Genomic DNA, 19261 nt, shown 5'->3' with positions numbered 1-19261 from the left:
GTCTGCCTTCTCAGGTGGAGATAAAAGATCCTGTGGCACTATTTTCAAGAGCTGGGGGTTTCTACCCAGTCTCCTGGTCGATTCTCACCCAGCGTGACACAAAAATGTCGACGACCTGGTCACGATCACATTGCTGCTCGTGGGAGCTTGCTGTGCGCAAACTGGCTGCTGCGTTTCCTCCATCGCGCGGCAACGAAGTACCTCACGGGCTGTAAAGCGCTCTGAGGTGTCCTGAGGCTGTGAAAGGTGCTATATCAATGCAAGTTCTCCCTTTCACACTGTTGGGTAGCAGCAGCCACCCTAACTTGCTGGGTGGGGAAACTGCCTCTGGTCAACCCTGCGGTGACAGTATAACTGGGTTCCCTACCCCAGCCAGTACTGACCAGTGAGGCAGCAAAGACCCTGACACATTCACACTGATAGTCCCCTGGCTCTGTCGTGTGTGTTTGGCATATTGCGTCAACATTTTTTTCAAGCTATTTTATTCAATTAAGTCCAAAACGAATTAAATTAAAAAAAAACCTGGGGGTCAATCCAGGGAGCTGCCAATGGCCCCGGAGGCTGCAGCCGGGCTGACAACAAATTGAGCCCGAGGCTTCAGCTGAGGCCTACCCACGGAAACTGGCTCAGCCGATTGGGAACGATGGATTAGGAGTTATTAACCGACTGTTCGTGGTTTACTTACAAAAATAACATCGGCTTTCCCTAATAAGCTGCTCATTTCATAAAGCGGCCGCTTCCAGCGCCGAGGGTGCGTGAGGAAGACGGACTGATCCCCAGGTCCCGCCCCTCATCGCGCTGATTGGCGGCTGGGCCGTATAACGTCATTTTCTTCTGAGTACTAATTGGGTGGAGCTATGATTGACGTTTGAATAAACCAATGGATTATAGCCCCGCCCTCTTTGACTCTCTTGGATAAGGCAGTCGTGATTGGCATTCAATGCCAGAGGATGATTGGATAGCTCAACGAACCTTGTGATTGGACGGCGTTCCGCGCATGAAACCGGCCCCCCTTAGTCCTTATTGGACAAAGTGGTCTGATTGACACTAGGTTTTGTACAGTTATTGGAGCATTCCAGTTTCCCCGCCCCTCTTTGTGTGACTGGATAAAATATTAATTTAGGCAAAATACTGAAACTTAATTGGTTTAGATATAATGATTGACAGTTTTTAATGAGTAACAATGGTGTTGCATGGGGCCAGTCAGTGGATTTAATGTCCCCCTGCTCTTGTAAAATAAATGTTTTTTTCTACTATGGAGCCAATAGTTGGCATATTAAATAAATTATTCATTCTTTATATATTATGGAGTATATATAAAGTTTGATATTAACTGATGGAGAAAACATGGAATCCATCATTATTGTGAAAGTATTTTTTGCAAAAGTATCAATGTTAATATCTATTGCATGTCGATTGACGTGAATTGTCTGCAGGGTGTAAATTGTGAGCCAAAACTCTTTTACTCCCAGCTCTTTCGAGCATGGCTGAGACTGGGAACTCACTGAATAGCAGCAACAGCTGCGATATAAATAAAGCAAAATGAAAGGAAAAGGGGCAATAAAGGCAATAATATATTTTTTAAAACTTCTATTATATTTCGCCTTTAACGTGCTGAAACGCCCCAAGATGCATCACAGGATCATTATAAAACAAAATATGACACCAAGCCACATAAGGAGATATTAGGATAGATGGCCGAAAACTTGGTCAAAGAGGTAGATTTTAAGGAGTCTCTTAAAGGAGGAAAGCGATGTAGAGAGGTGTAGGGAGCTGGGAATCCCAGATCTTGGGGTTTAAGCAACTGAAGGTCTGACCACCAATGGTGGAGTGATTAAAATTGGGGATACTCAAAAGGCCAGATTTAGATGAATGCAGATATCTCGGAGGCTTGTGGGGCTGGAGGAGGTTACAGAGGTAGGGAGGGGAAAGGCTATAGAAAGATTTGAAAGCAAGGGTGTAAGTTTATAAATTAAAAAGATGCTTGACTGGGACCTGACGTAGGTTGGCGAGCACAGGGCTGATAGGGGATTGGGATCTGCTGCCAATCAAGGCATGAGCAGCTGAGTTCTGGATGACCTCAAATTCAGTCGGTAAGACGCGGAAGAGCAGCCAGGAGTGCGTTGGAATAGTTGTGCCTAGAGGTAACAAAGGCATGAATGAGGATTTCAGTAGGCTGTGAACTAAAGATAGGGATGAAATGCGGCTTTGTTGCAGAGGTTGAAATAGGCGGTATTAGTGTTGGCATGAATATGAGGTTGCAAGCTCATTTCAGAATCAAATGCTGAGAAATCCTAGATACGTGTATCCAAACTTTATAATTTGTTGTGTCTGTTAAAGTGGCCGTAGATATTAATTCCAGATGTTTTTCAGAAATCCATTCCATGTTTTGTGAGGTTTGGTAGAGGCTACAGAAACCAGCAGGAAGATGAATCTCAGCAAGGTGATTGACAGGAGGATATGATGGGGTGAATATGGCGGCTGTTAATCTGTTGCTAAAATAAATGGAGAAAACTGGAGGTGAGAAACAGATAAGGTTATTTGAGTCATTCTCACTGTCACTGTGTGGGTGATGTTTTTACTTGCTGGTCTTCCAGCGCAAAGAGTTGTCTTCGACCAAGTGTTGCAGACTGACACATTCCGAGGTCCAGGACTACATGCTGAGGGACGCACTAAAGCTTGGGGCAGCCACCGCAAAGGCCCAATGGGGAAAGGTCACAGTCTAAGACCTTTCTGCCATAGTGCACTGAGGATCTGGAAACTGTGTAAAACCCCTCAAGCTGTATGGGATGGAATGTATATTGTAAATATCAGGGGTATTGAAATTGTATTGAGGCACCTCAGAGAGGAACATGCTGTATGAAGTTATTACATCTTTTGTAATTTTCAATTTGAGATATTTTGCTCTCAGGCTCCATGCCTGACATGGAATGTATATTGTCGAGTATCACCATTGTGTAGAGGCACCTAAGAGTGGAAGGTACTCTATGAGACAAGTCAAATTTTATTGCACTTTCTGTATTTTTCACATAGAAATGTTTTGTAATGTACTTTTACAAATTTTATGAATAAAGTATATTGTTGGAAAAGAAAATACTTTGGCTCAGATCATTGATTTGTTTTAGCTTCAACAACAAATGGGTTTTCCACTCCACCATCATCAAGATCATCACCCAAGCGCAGAAGGTGAGAATCTAACCCTATACAACATCTTATCTTCTTTGTTAATGATGAAAATTAGGTGAAAAACCTTAACAGCTGTAACCCTAAACTGACTTACGAGACGTTTTAAAGTTGTGTCTGCTGCAAAACTGCTGAAAAAAGTCAGTCCAAAGAGAAGCATGTGCCATTAATGAGTTAATAGGGCCACACTGTCACTGATTGGCTGAAGGTGGATGATGCCATCGCCATGTGGATGCTGCAAGGGGTTGAAGATATGGAAGGACAGAACAGGAACAAAGAAACAAGGAACAATCTGTTTCGACACATGGTCACCTGTTCTTTGACAGATAGGGAGTAACGTCTATCTTTTGTATTTAGTGCCTTGCTGCTAGAACAAGTTGCTTTGTAATCACTAAAATTATTGATGGCGCTGGCTGTTTTGTCAAATGAACTACGTAACCAATAACATAGTATGGAGAGAATTAAGTGGGAATATAGATTTTCCATTTTAAAATCAAGATTTGGTGCCCAATTTCCATTTTGGAAATATCTGACTTGTCAACTCAAAGATTGAAAAAACAGTCAGGACAACTCTGTTCTAAGAGCTGGCTTTCCTGGTTTAAACTGGTACCAACACATCTTGCCCTGAAGTTGGTGTATTATCGGGAAAACCCAACTGTTTCTCCAATTCCTTCGGGGGAGGGAATCTGCTATCCTTCCCTGGTCTGGCCTTCATGTGACTCCAGATCCACAGCAATGTACTTGACTTTTAACTGTCCTCTGAAATGGAGTAGCAAGCTACTCAGTTGTAGTCACTTGGTAGTACAGAACTTGAGTATGTCTTTAAAAAGAGACATGCTGTTGAAGCTTTTTGTCTTGCACTCATCAGGACAGTTTCACAAGAATACCAAATATCAAAGAGAACAATTTATACAGCGTGAGGAGAGGGTGCTGATTGGTTGGCAAGCGTATGTCCTGATGAGTGCAAGACATACAGCTTTGACAGCATGTCTCTTTTTTCAGCAATACTCAGTTGTATTAAACTGCTAATGAGAAAAGCATTCTGAGTATATCAACCACTTGAGCTGCAGCAGTTCAAGAACATTGCTCAAGGGCAATTAGGATGGGCAATAAATGCCAGCATTGCAATCAATGCTCACATTTCAGGAATGAATAAAAGAACAAATCTCAGACATTTTATAATGGAGAGTAACTACAAATTATTGGAGTTTTCTTGACATGAAATGTACTCTACATTAAAATTCACTAGGGCTGAAGAGAGTGGGATGGAAGTGAAGAAACATTGAAGAGAAAATAGGCAAATGAAGATCAGTTATATGTCAAACATGCAACATATAGATATCTTTATTAATATTTTGTACCAATTCTCAATGAAAACACAGTCAGAGCGATACACTCTGTTTCAATGACAATTAATAAATGATGACTTGTATTATTACACGATAGTTCTAAGCATATTTGAAACAATTCTTAAAGAGGTTTGAACGTATCAGGGTGGTGCAGTTTAACAAGAGGGAAGACCAGGCCAATACAGTCAAATGTCTGCCTCAGTTTAGCTGGGTCACAAAACCACAACAGAGAGCAAAAAAGGTTTGCCTCAAACAAGGAGTGTTCACAAAAATTAATATTTAAGGGAAATGATTCAGTATTATGGTCCATTTGCTTTTCCTCTGGCAGTTTCTCACACACTCTCGATTAGTCAGGTCAACTGCAATTTCGTCAGGTTCAACTGGAATCCAACCCTGACTTGCTCATTCAGCTTCAATGTCTGAAACAATACAGGATTGAATGACTGATTCTAAAGTCACAATAGATTAACTAGGACAAAGTTATGATGTCTCACATAACGCTTAAGTAGGTAAAGCACCATGATCTCTCAAAAAAAAATACAGAGCACTGTTAATAAGTGCAGCATTGTTTTATCTGGCTTCCTGTTACTGATGCATTCATCAACACCTTTAAAAAGTATTTTGGTTAATGGATGGTCTAACAGGAGGAACGAAGGCTTTGAAGATGAGCAAAATAAGCATGAGATCAGGTGCTTACAAAGATAGTGAAGTGTCCGTTGTGGCTCAGTGGGTCTTGTTCTCATCTCTGAGCCAGATGGTTGTGGGTTTGAGCCCTAGAGCCTTCAGACCATTCTGTACCTACTTCTGAGGGCATAACGCACTGCCTTAGGTGCTAAATTTTGGATGAGAGGTTAAACCAAAGGCCCAGCTGCCCTCTCAGGTGGATGTAGATGATTCCATGGCACTATTTTGAAGAAGAGTAGGGGAGTTCTCCAAGGTGTCCTGACTAATATTTATTGCAAAAATAAATTATATGGTCATTGTCACATTGCTGTTTGTGGGAGCTTGCTGTGCACAAAGTGGCTATCGGGTTCCTGCATAATAACTTCAAAAGTGCTTCATTGGTTGTGATGCATTTTGAGATGTCTTGAGGCTATGAAAGGCACTAAATAAATGTAAGTCCTCCTTGGCTATATAATGCAAATTGAGTGGTCTAGATTAGTATCTTACAGCTACGTTTGATTTAAAATGGGAAGAAGGAAACTAGCTTTCTCCCACTAGATTGAGTGAGTTAGATAGAGTTTGTGATCATGGTCTGTGTGCATGATTCATGGAAGGAATGAATGAATGTTTTTTCTCACTCCATACACCCTTACAATCCTATGAATACTTCTGCTAACTTACGCCAAGTGTTGGGTGACTTTATTAATTGGGCTGAATGGAAAGAGTTGCTGAGCCTGAGTGCAATTATCAGTACAGATACCAGCTGAGAGGTTCCATTATTTATAATAACCAGGAGTTTATCAACTTCAACTACATTCAGTGCTGATGGGGATGTTAGAGAGTGTGGAATGGGAAAAGACCATTCAACTCAACAAGGTGATTTAGAATCATAGAAAGTTTATGGCACAGAAAGAGGCCACTCAGCCCATCGTGTCTGCGCCGGCTGAAAAACGAGTCCCCCAGCCTAATCCCACCTTCCAGCATTTGGTCTGCAGCTCTGCAGGTTACGGCAGTTCAGGTGCACATCCAGACACCTTTTCAATGACTAGAGGGTTTCTGCCTGTACAACCCTGTCAGGCAGTGAGTTCCAGACCCCCACAACCCTCTGAGTGAAAATGTTTTTCCTCATCTCTCCTCTAATCTTTCGACCAATCACCTTAAATCTCTGCCCCCTAGTCACTGACCACTTTGCTAAAGTAAATAGGCCCTTCCCATCCACTCTATCCAGGCCCTCACAATTTTGTACATCTCAATCAAACGCCCCCTTCCATATGAACCACTCGTTCTAACTGGGGCATGCTGCTGCCGATTTGATCTTCTGCTGCCATGGTACATTCATCCCTCTAATTCATTAATACCCTCATGGTGACATCCATCATCAGCTTGAAGGTCCCCAGATGCACCTTGCCTCTCCTATCCTACTTGTTAAGGAAATTCTTCCTACTGAAGATGGTCTCTAAATAGAGGGGTAATTTTTTACAAAATTGTGCTCCAGGCCAAGAGTCTCACACACTGGGACAATATCAACAGGGTCCAGGAGAGGGGTGGTACTGACTGGCGTGACGCTATGGGTGCTGTTCCCGATATCTACCCGCCGGCCCCCATTGCCATTTTGCCCATGCCGAGAAGACGTTGAGATGCCCACTAGCTTGTGGGCCAATTGAGGGCGTTAAATGGCTATTAACTGGCCACTTAAGGGTCTCTACCCATCACTTCTGGGACATAAGCCTGTGTGGTTGGAGGATCGCATCCAAATGTGAAGCTCGGCACCTTTCACTGCTCAGGTTGGTGGTGGGAAAGTTGGGAGGGGTACCTCCTTTATATGATCCCTGGGCCCATTGAAAGCCCTTTCCCAAGGTCCTTCCCCTTGACTTTTCCCTCCCCTCCATGGCCTGTCCACCCTGACGCACCCCCCCCACCATCCCCCCCGCCCCACCTTATCACCCTGCTCACTGGTGTCTGCCAGCCATCTGCCTCCATTGATGAGTGCCACCGGGGACTGGATGCAGTCCCAGCAATGGTCACCACTGCCAGTGGCAGTGCTGGGACCAGAAAGCCTGGCAGCTCTTAGAGGCGGGACTTCCTCCCCAGATCAGGGCAGAAGACTCGCTTCCAGCCTGACAGACATTCAGTGATTGCGCGGTAAGACAGCAGAGTGGTGGTGAGCTTGCACCCTGTACTCACATTGAGAGGGGAGGGAATGGCAGGGACCTGGACCAGCATAAAATCCCAGCCATGGAATGTACAACGCAGAAACAGGTCATTTGATCCAAGTGAGTCCATGCTTGTGCTTGGCATGAACTTCCTCCTGCCCTTCTTCATTTCATCCCATCAACATATTCTTCTAACCGTATCTCCCCCATGTCTTTATCTAGTCTCTTATTAAACACATCCACTTCTAATACATCACCTGACAAGTGTTTGTCAGATGCAGGCACCAATAGGAGAAAAGAATTTGACTAATTGGATAGTTCTTTCAAAGAGCCAGCAACAGACATGATGGGCTGAATGTTCAGCCTTCTGTGCTGTACGATTCTGTCACAAGGGTTGGCCATTTCAAAGGTCTTGTTTGAAATTACTCAGATCATTTTTGGGACTGGAATCCATTGCCATGTTCGTTCATAAATCTGGGCCTAACTACTCTTGAGCTACAACTGACTGGCACCGCAGATACTCGTATATCTGGAAGTGAAACACTTCTGCTGAGAAACTCGTTCTTGCCTTTATCAGTGGACCGTGTATAGCACTCGGACATCTGGAGACCGGGTAAGTTGTCACAGGTCACACGTTGATCATCTAAACGCTGGCCCTGTTTGTCAGCGAGCAGGTCCAGGAGTTCATTGATTGGGCGCTCACAGTTAGACTCTGCCAGATAAAAGCCGAGAAACTCATTTAAGTGCAGGATGCATGAACAGACAGATCAAAAACAAGAAAAAGAAAGTTTTAAGAGGAATTTAAGCACCTCCCCTTGATAGGCCCAAGTACTGCCAAAGTGAGCCATACAGACTAGGAATTGAATTTATTTGATTGACAGTCACATTAATTTAGGCGGAGTTAAGATTACACTCACAGTGGTGTGTCCAGGCACAGCATCATTAGACAGTTGAGACAATGCACTGTGTTTAAGACATGACAGATAAGGAAGAAAGCATTGGACAATTAGGCTACCAAGTGTCTGTGGAGAGAGAGACAGAGTTAACGTTTCGAGTCTGTATGACTCTTCTTCAGAACCCTGAAGAAGAGTCATACACATTCGAAACGTTAACTCTGTCTTTCTCTCCACAGATGCTGTCAGACCTGCTGAGTTTTTCCAGCATTTTTTGTTTTTGTTTCAGATTTCCAGCATCTGCAGCATTTTGCTTTCAGGCTATCAAGTGTGTTCCATTAACAAACCTTATGCAACTTGCACTGGCACAGCACAGACAATACTTGCAAAGTGCTTTTTGGGAGAGATTCAAGTTAACTCCGAAGGTGAATTGAAGGAGTCCTTCCTTGATGTTTATTTTAACTTGAGTATTTAAAAAACAAAAAGTTTGCAACTGGGTGTTAAAACAAAGGAATTCAAAATAAATGCAAGAGCCAATGAACCATAAGAGGAAGCGCCACTTCCATATTTCGGCAACAGACACTTAGAGATCAGTTGTGAAGCAAACACACACACACACACACACACACACACACATGGGCACACACACACACACACACACGCACACACACACACACGCACACGCACACGCACACGCACACACACACACATACACACACATGGGCACACACACACACACACGGGCACATACACACACACACACACACACACGCGCACGCATGGGCACATACACACACACACCCACACACATACACACACACATACACACACACACACGGGCCCATACACACACACACACACATGGGCACATACACACACACACAGGCACACACACACACAGGCACATACACACACACGGGCACATACACACACACAGGCACACACACACACACACACACACACACACACAAACACACATGGGCACACATGGGCACATACACACACACAGGCACACACACACACACAGGCACACACACACACACACGGGCACACACACACATGCACATGCACACACACACACACACATGCGCACACACACACGGGCACATACACACACACACACACACACACACGCATGGGCACATACACACACACACCCACACACATACACACACACATACACACACACACACGGGCACATACACACACACACACACACACATGGGCACATACACACACACACACACACATGGGCACATACACACACATACACATGGGCACATACACACACACACACACACATGGGCACACACACACACACACACACGCACACAGACACAGGCACACATGGAGCACAGCTCCCTCTATGTTGCTTCAAATAATACGATCAGAACTATCTCCAAACACTGCTTGTGGAGCTCGGCCGATTGAATTGAATTGAGGCCACACTGTGACCAGCTTGTTTACAACCCTTGAACTGGGAAAAGGACAACTGCTTTGATGTGGAGAGTGATGTTTCTTCTTGTGGGAGAATCTAGAACTCAGGGTCACTGTTTAAAAATAAGGGGTCACCCATCTAGGGCAGGGATGAGGATTTTTTTTCTCTCAGAGGATCATGGGTCTGTGGAACACATTTTCCCCAAAAGGAGGTGGAAGCAGAGTCTTTGAATATTTTTAAGGAAAAGGTAGCTAGGTTCTTGATAAGCAAGGAGATGAAAGATTACCAGGGGGTTGGCGGTATTGTGGAATTGAGGTGAATGACAGGGGAGGCTTGAAGGGCCAAATGGCATACAACTGCTCCTAATTCATATGTTCGTTCGTATGACCCCATCAAACTACCTGGATTCAATGAGTGCCCTCAGGTGCCAACCCAGTATGCCAGCTCTAGGGAATGTCATTCTGTGTGACATTGCCAGTACGGTTCCTGCACTGCACTTACTGTTTATGTCAATAATTGATTTTTTAGAAGGTGTCTCATTTCGTCCAAGATTGCATCGCTGGTCATCCATTCGGTTACTCTGAGCATGACTCACCATGTCGAAGAACCCTTCATTTTCTGCCTCATTGGGATCAATTTCCTGTGGGGGGGAAGAAATAACAGGTGCTGAGCATTTATCAAATAGCCCTAGGATTCTGTGATAGGAACATCAGTAGGCCATTCAGCCCCTCCAAACTGCGCCTATTGCAAATAAGTCCCACTGTTGTCCTGTTTAGACAGTAATTCTGGGCATCAGCAAAAAGTACTTCCTCCAAGGATTTTTCATGCACAAAATAAGTGCATTGCTTGACTCACTAATATGTATATTAAGGTTGCAAATAAGCAGTCTCTCTCAGAGAGACTGGTGTAGTGTTTGATTTTGGGTGTCATCTCATTTGGCATTCCTTCTGACATGTAACTGGAATTCCGAGAGTTTCATTTGGGATGTTAGAAACTCCTTGTGGAGCAAGTAATCCTATTCTAATAGGATCTCTCCTGAAGTTGACCACTTCAGCTTAGATCTCTTCCCCAGAGAGCAGTGGAGGTTGGGTCATTGAATATCTTCAAGGCTGTGTAGACAGGTTTTTGATCGACAAGGGAGTCAAGGGTTATGGGCAATAGGCAAGAAAGTGATGTTAAAGCCTCTGTTAGGTCAGCCATGACCTTATTGAATGGCGGAGCAGGCTCAATGGGCTGAATAGCCTACTCCTGCTCCTTTCCTTATGATCTTACGATCTCTAATATTCCAGTTTCAGTTCTCATACTTCATCCTTTGAAACACTCTTCTGGTGCATCTCTTCAGTGGATCTCTCCTTCCTTCAAGAAATGATTGAAAACCTATCTTTTTGACTGTTTTGCTGCCATTCCTTGCATTCTGTAGCTGACCTTCCTCCCCACTCGTAAAGCACCCTGACACCTTCTTCTTAATCTACAAAAAAGGTTGCAAATTTAGCTTTGCCACTAATTCTTCCATTCATACTTTATATATTAAACAAAACTAGCACCTGTCACGTAGAAAATTGTCCCAAAGTTACAGAACCAAAAGACGAGAGATTAGAAGAGATGGCCAACATCTTGGTCAAAGGAGGAGAGGTAGGGGTGGAGATGTGTAGGGAGGGTCTTCTAGAGGATGGGCCAAAATTGGTGGGAAAGTGAATGGTGATGGGGGCGGGGGAGGTGGAGGGAAGCATCAGAATTAAATGTTGGAGGAACAGATGGCCTTATAGGACAGGAGGAGTTTACAGAGAAAAGGAGTGGCCATGGAGGCTTTTAAAGACAAGGATAAGGATAATCAATGGCTCAGTGTGTAGATTACAGTGATCCTGAGCCACACATTTCTTTGGCTTAGCTGGACTGAATCTGTTTGTAGCAGCTAACTCAATGGTCCTGGGTCAAGTGGAGTGGAAAATCATTCAGGCTTCCCATCTGAGACTTCTTCCGGTAAATGCTGGACATCGGGGAGGACAGTGAAGCTTCCCAGGATGAAATTATCTGTCAACGTTCACAGTCTAGGCACACACAGGAAGAATAGCCACAAGGCACTGGCTGCTGAAGCAACTGGACCCATAGCCAGAAACATGGACCAGCACCTTCAGGAGTGGAAGGGGATAAAATTAAACGGGGAATTAATAAGGAATAAAAAAAAAGACATGTACAGGCAAGATGAGGAAGACTTGAGGGAAACATTCAAGCTGTTTGACAAATGAGTATTTCAAGGCTGACGATGGAATTAAAAGCCAATATAGCAAACTTAATCCCCAGTGCTTGTAGGATTTCTTCAAGCTACTGGCTATAAATATTTAATTTTTCAGCTTTGATAGAATTCCTATTTATGTAGCGTGAGATGTCAATGAGTTTCACACAGAGAGGGTTAGGCCCACACGGTATATCGGTGAATAGTCCTGCAGAATTCATTACTTCAGTATAAACACCAAGTGCAGCCACTTGCCCAAGTGGTCCATGCTGGTGTTAATTCACCACATGAGCCTCCTCCCATCCCTCTTCATCTGACTCTATCAGCATATCTTATCTATTTGTTCCTTCATTAAAATTAGGGCCTGAATTGTCACGCAGATGGAGAGGTTCTCCACCTTGGTGAAAGTGGTGGTGGTGGTCTGGATCCAGAAGTCCCGCCCCTGAGTGCAGCTCCCATCATCCTTGCAGCGGTGATTGGGGGCAGGTTCTAATTCAATCATCCGTGGTTCACAATGTTAAAGTGCAGTTGCCTCATTCATTCTGATTTTGGCTAGTGGTATGTCTAAAACATGATGTGTGGCACTTTATTCAAAGTAGGAGAAGGTCTATATCTGCTGGAGTTCTTTGGAGAGGTAGGGTACCCAATTGGAGAGGTAGGGTACCCTACTGGAGAGGTAGGGTACCCTATTGGAGAGGTAGGGTACCCAATTGGAGAGGTAGGGTACCCTATTGGAGAGGTAGGGTACCCTATTGGAGAGGTAGGGTACCCTATTGGATGTGGTCCCAGGACACCTTTGGGCAAGGTATGGTGTCCTTTGGGAGATATAAAGTCTCCTTCCAGGTTATTAAAAGTACAGTTGAATGTGTAAAAAGTGGATAAACTCAGTGGAACTGTTGAGAGAACTGTTAAGCTGTCAAGTGATTTAAATATTCTGCCCTTTAAACTAAATAAAACAGCCTGCAGTATTACAAAAATCAGTTTTTGCTGTTTCACTGTTGACATAGACTGAGGGTTATCATTACAAGGTTAGTGCTGCATGACTGATTTTACAATCTTTTGTTATCACAGTAGGGCACCTGTCAGTTCAGGGTGATTGACAGCTTCAAATGGTGATAAACTCTTTGAATACAAATGCTTGATTTCATAAGGGATTAAAGGAATTTAAATGTAGTGAATGGGTTCTTAATCAATGAGAGTGTTTTCTAAAATAGTGAATTCATCAATAGACACTTAAGAACATTATTTAATCTCAGCATGGGTCCTGAGGTCTGCCCATGGTGGATACTGGATGAGTTGGCATGAGTTGGTGCTAAGTTGGCATGGGTTATAAAGGGCCATGGAGGGTTTGTGTGGAGGGGCATAGGTTAACATGGAGGGTATGAGGGGCCTTGGAGGGTGGGTGGAGGGACATAGGTTGGCATGAAGGGTTTGAGTGGCCATGGTGGGGTGGATGGAAGGGCTTAGCTTGACATAGAGGGTATGGAGGCATGGAGCACGGGTTGAAGGACATAGGTTGGTATGGAAGATATGAAGGTCCATGGGGGTTGGGTTGAGGTATGAGGTGTTATGGGTTGGCATGAGTAAGGCATGGAGGCATGTGGGGGTGTGAGGGGTGAGGGCTGGAAGGCTTTTTTGGTTTGATTGTTTATTTCAGGTCGGCATTTTGCCCAGCCTGCCTCTGCACCCAGCCCGCCACGACTCCTATTTTAAGGCCCCCATACCCCTTAACAACCTCCGCCACTCCAGACCGACAACCCAGCCTTCCAGGGCGCATTTTCCTGGGTTGGGTTTGCCGAGTCGGGAACTGTCCCAACGCTGTGCTCCTGATCTGGGAGCGGAAATTCAGGCCTATGACTTTCACCTCAACTCATCCACCTTTTAGATTATTGCATTTAAAAAAGAATTGCTTATGACAACTTCTATTGTTGAAAAAGTTTCCCATTTCCCCCCCCACCCCCGCCTTGCTCTGCCTATTAGCTCTGACTCGTCCTCAATGTGAATGCCAGGCCCATCCATTGTAGGTGGCCAAAAATACCTCAATATGTTACCAGTTACCAAAGCTTTCAGAGATGTGAGCACCTTCCCCCCAGTGGCCCTCCCCCAACCCCCAAACCTAAAGCTCCCCTTCTACCATCTTCTTTTTCCCTCCTTCTCCTGGGAGATCCTGTAACCTCAGCATGAAGCCTCCTCCCTTAGGAAAAAAAGAGTTGGCTAGCATTCAGCCCCTCTAACCTGTTCCGTCATTCAGTTAGGTCACAGCTGACCTGTATCTTAACCCTTTGAATAGCAATACTCAAAAAAAATCTGCCAATCCAAGTTTTGGAATTTTCAAATTCCACAGTAGCTTTTGGGGACAAGAGTTCTCAAATCCCACGCTCCATTGTATGATGTAAGACATCACCGCATAATAGCCTGGCTGTAATTTTAAGTTTGTGCTCCAAATTCTGGACTCCCTCGCCAGAGGCAATAGTTGCTCTCTAGCTACACCATCAGCTCCATTAATCATCTTAAGTAGCTCAACTCAATCACCCCTTAATCATCTAGTCTCAAGGGTATACAAGACTGTAATATCTATGCCATCTGTTTAGCCCCAGCTATCTACCTTGTGCATCTGCGCTGCACACCCCTACCAAAGCCAGTATTTGGTCTCCTTACTTAAGAAAGGATATAATTGAAGGAGTTCAGGGAAGGTTCACTCGGCTGAGTCCAGGGATGAAGGCGTTATCTTATGAGGAAAGGTTGAGCAGGTTGGGCTTATACTCATCGGAGTTTAGAAGAATGAGAGGCAACCTTATTGAAACATAAGTTTCTGAGGGAACTTGATAGGGTAGATGCTGAAGGGGTGTTTCCCCAATTGTGGGGGAGTCTAGAACTAGGGGGCACAATTTAAAAATGAGGGGTCTCCCTTTTAAGACAGAGATTACGAAGAATTTCTTCTCTCAGGGGGTCGTTTGTCTGTGGAATTCTCTTCCTCAGAGAGCAGTGGATGTTGAGTGTCATTGAGTTAATTAGATTTTTGATCGACCGGGAGTCCAGGGTTATGGGGGCCAGACAGGAAAGTGGAGTTGAGGCCACAGTCAGATCAGCCATGATCTTATCAAATGGCTGAGCAGGCTCAAGGTGCTGAATGGCCTACTCCTCCTCCTAGCTCTTGCGTTCGTGTGTTTTCTTCTGAGGCGCAGCCGCTCAGAACACAACACAGTACTTTAAATGGAATCTTTGTATAATTTTAGCCTCATTCCTTTCCCTTTGCACTCCAGTCCCCTTGCAATAAAGGCCAACATTGGACTTGGGAAGTTAGCAGAGTGGGAGTCAAGCAGATGTCCTTTCGTCACGCAGTCAGCAGCAATACTGTGATCCTCCCCTTACCTTCTGGATACCCTCAGTACCTATAGTTAGGTCTGATTTTCTCCCTGTTCCATGCTCTCACTGAGGTCACTTCTATAAATTACCAGCACAATGTCATCCCAGTAAGGAGGACTGCACTGTCCTGAACGCGTTTTCAGAAAGAATTTAAGGGGAATTAGCTAGATAGATAGTTGAGGGGAAAAGGAACAGAAAGGGTTAGATGACATAGGGGTATGGGGAAGCTCATGTGGACCATAAGGGCCAGCTGGGCCAAATGACTTGTTTCTGTACCATACATTCTATATAATAGTTGACTTCAAAGATGATTAAAATGAAGAATATAACCTTTCCCATAACTCACTTTCCTTCTCTTCCACTCTTCCTTCCTGTTTAATTCTCACCTTTTCACATTGTTGTATCTTTTCATTTCTCCCTAATTCTTTATGTCACTCTTTCTCTGCCCCCCCACCCCCTTCCTTCTGTGGATATCTCCTGCTGTTTCCATGTGCCCATCGCACATATTCCTTTACTGGGAGAGTGCAGGTTATTGGGGTTGGTTATGGGTTGCTTAAAGAGTCTGGACATACTTGCAGCAGTGAGAAAAACACAGTGTGGACTTAGGTTTTATATAGCGCCTTTCCACACCTCAGGATATCCCAAAGCACTTTACAGCCAATGGAGTACTTTTTGAAGTGTAGCCAGTGTTGCAATGCAAGAAACGCGGCAGCCACTTTATGCACAGCAAGCTCCCACAAACAGCTGTGTGAAAATAACTAGGAATTTGCTTTTGTGATGTTGATTGTGGGATAAATAAGATCTTAAGAAATAAGAGCAGGGGTAGGCCATTCAGCCCATTCTCTCAGCATCTAGCCTTTCAAGCCCCCTTGGAATCTTAAATATTATAGCTCATTGGCAAACGCCATGGATAGCTTCCTTATTCTTCTTTGAAATATTGCCAGAGGACCTCTCATATCCACCTGATGGAGCAGTGAGGCTCTTTCTGGGCCACAAGCATCTTTGGTCCTATGGTTTTCTTGAATTTGTATCTTTTAACTTTTTAAACCTGTAGCAGGTTGTGTGTAGGGGGCTGGATGTGAGCACCATGATCAAGTGAAAGAGGTCTAGATTGGGTGGAGAGAAGGTCCTGCTAGGAGCTGCTGCAGCACACACATGAATGAAAGAGAATCTGGGGTTTCCAGTCTGGTCCAGGGCACACCTGCAGCTGGGTCAGATAACCTTTCTTCTGATGTGATGGATCCAGAGCTAGGGCTTTTACCAGTAGTTAAAGAGATATTGGGAAAATCTTTCTTAATCAAAGAGTGACAAATGTTCGGACAGGGTTCTGGAGGTCAGATGCAGCGAGATGCAATTCTGGAAGAGTTAAGAGAGCTAGAATGACGTTAAATGGGCTGAATGTCCTTGACCCGATTTTGAATTTTATGACCTGCTCAAGATATTTAGACAATCAAATTATCTGCAATAGCTTACTTATAACAAAATTTCCCTTCATGAAGGGCATCAAGCCATACTACGCAATTCCATTTTGGTAATGCATTATTAATCCTGATTAAAATAAATACAGATTTAAGGTATAATTAGGCCACTGTGAAAGTTGGTGCTATGGTTGCACTTATGACTGTGTCACAGGGCAGAATTTTATGGCCTCGGTGTGGTGGGGGAGGGGTCGTAAAATGCGGCAAGTCGCTCAAAAGTCCATTGACTTCGGCAGGACCATAAAATCCTGCCGGCGTAGAATTCAGCCCGTGATATTTGCCTCGTGCTTTGTGTTCCCATATGGAAGTTTTTAAAGGGCTGGGAGCCTGCTTGCAGGATTCCTGTGGAAAAACAAGCAGCAAGGAGTGTGCATGTTGAGTGGGTCACACCTGAAGGATAGCCACTTGGGTGAGTTACCAGGGAGGGGAAGGAGGTGGGTACGCTCTCTGCAGAAAGAAAGAATCAGGGTCTTAAACAAAAAAAAAACACGGGAGGATATTTAGATTTGTTTCAGGAACCTTTACGAGCAGCTTTTCTCGATTCAAAACACAACAGCGTGCACAATCTGTGGCATGAGCACTGAATTTTAAAATGCTAATTATTGAAACCTATGCGAGGAAAAACATCAGCCAAGAAACAACCAAAGGAGTTTTATGGATCGAACTATTTGGTGTGACCGCTTCTGGGCTACTATGTGCAGATTTAGTCTCCTAATCTAAGGAAGAACATACCTACTGTGGAGGCAGCAAAACAAAAGTTCACTATGGATTGAGAATGAGGGATTTGTCCTATGAGGAGAGATTGAGTAGAACAGGCCTATATTTCCCACCGTTTAGAAAAATGTGATGCGATTTCATCGAAGTGTATAAAATTCTTAAGGCTTTTCACAGTGTAGGTGCTAAGAGGCTGTTTTCCATGTCTGGAGAGTCTAGAATTAGGGGTTCACAGACTCAGGATAAGGGGCCAACCATTTAGGACTGAGATGAGGAGAAATTTCTTCACTCAAAGGTTTCTCTACTCCTGAGGGCTGTGGATGCTCATTGGCCACACTCAAGACTGACATCCATCAATTTTTAGGTACTGAGGAAATGAAAGGATATGGGATAAAGCAGGAAAGCGGAGTTGGCGTAAAAGATCAGCCTCTTATTGAATGAAGGAGCAGGCTCGATGGCCCATCTTGCCTACTATTTCTATTAAAAGAGTTATGCAGATTGAAGAGAGAAAGGAGTGATACAGATTGAAATACTTACCAATTCACTGTCAATGGCACTAGGTGTTTCCTCCTTGCAGTCAGTCTCAACATCAACTCTGTTGATTGTATCAACATTATTAGTGGGCGGACTATTCTGGAGCATCTCACCGCTATGGCTCATTGCTGGGAGAGATGGGCCGCAGCTCACAGAGGTGATGCCTTTTCAGACCGAACAGAGGTTGTGCACAGTATCCCCTCCAATTCTTCAGCAATGAGCCGCTCAATAAATCTTCATCATTGTCTTTCGGGGGATGTCATTCATCTCCTGCTCACCTTATTGCACCTCCAGCAATAATGATGTGTAGCCTGCACTACCGAGGCACCGGTATCACAGATACATGCAGACCTAGTCAGATCCTACAACTGACAATCTTAGTTCAATGCAAAAAAACCCACTCCGGTACAGGCTTATAAATCCTCCAATCCTCTCTATACAATGCTGCAGCCCATATTCACATAACAAGCCTAAGGAATCTTTGGTAAACACCCAACCTGTTTAATCCGGCAGGCAGCTTATCTCCGACGCACAATTGATAAGCTAAAAAGTGATTAACTCTTTCAGATATGTAATAAACAGCTAGTAAGTGAGACCATGATTATAGAGTACTGTGCACAGTTTTGATTTCCATCTTAGTGGAGGAGGTTCACAGGGGAGATTTATTTTCTTTATTCTTCCATGGGATGAGAGGCGCTGGTGGCAAGAGCAACATTTATTGCCCATCCCTAATTACCCTTGAAATGAGTGGCTTGCTAGGCCATTTTAGAGGGCAGTTAAGAGTCAACCACATCACTGTGGGTCTGGAGACACATGTAGGCCAGACCGGGTAAGGATGACAAATTTCTTTCCCTAAAGAGCATTAGTGAACCAGTTTTATTGGTCACCATGACCAAGGCTGACCTTTCAATGCCAGATTTATTAATTGAATTTAAATTCCTGGGATTTGAACCCATGTCCCTAGATTACCAGCCTGGGGCCTCTGGATTATTAGTCTAGTGACATTACCACTACACCACTATCACTCCCGTTGATAGGACAGGAAAAATTGACCAGGGCCTCTAAGTGTAGAGGCTATTGGCTTTCACTAAAGTTATCTTTAAAGACTGATGTATCACCTTAATCTCTTGCTGACGTCCACAATGACCAACAATCCTACACCCTTGCAGCACAGGAGCTATAATGTCTCTTCTCTCAATGAGAAGGCTGAGGCATGGTCTGTTCGAGCTTTTAAGATTGCAGAAAGGTTTGATAGAC

The 19261-nt window shown here is 44.2% G+C and overlaps 2 protein-coding genes across 2 annotated transcripts in view; both read right to left on the bottom strand.

The window, feature by feature from the left end:
* xab2 (XPA binding protein 2) overlaps positions 1–786 on the bottom strand; it is a 70256-nt gene extending 69470 nt beyond the window's left edge. Inside the window, exon 1 of the mRNA XM_041177430.1 lies at positions 686–786. Within this exon, the coding sequence (XP_041033364.1) occupies positions 686–721 (36 nt within the window). The 5' untranslated portion in view covers positions 722–786. The remainder of the gene's footprint in view (positions 1–685) is intronic.
* A 3842-nt stretch (positions 787–4628) lies between these two features.
* Positions 4629–19261, bottom strand: part of LOC121271173 — a 34065-nt gene continuing 19432 nt past the window's right edge. Inside the window, exons 4-6 of the mRNA XM_041176935.1 lie at positions 10181–10319; positions 7917–8060; positions 4629–4951 (exon numbers count right to left, since the gene is read on the bottom strand). Coding sequence (XP_041032869.1) covers positions 4935–4951; positions 7917–8060; positions 10181–10319 — 300 coding nt within the window. The 3' untranslated portion in view covers positions 4629–4934. The remainder of the gene's footprint in view (positions 4952–7916; positions 8061–10180; positions 10320–19261) is intronic.

Source organism: Carcharodon carcharias, chromosome 30, assembly GCF_017639515.1.
Source record: "Carcharodon carcharias isolate sCarCar2 chromosome 30, sCarCar2.pri, whole genome shotgun sequence".
Lineage (NCBI taxonomy): Eukaryota > Metazoa > Chordata > Chondrichthyes > Lamniformes > Lamnidae > Carcharodon > Carcharodon carcharias.
The sequence above is the reverse complement of the archived record's forward strand: the minus strand, read 5'-3'. Positions and strand labels throughout refer to the sequence as shown.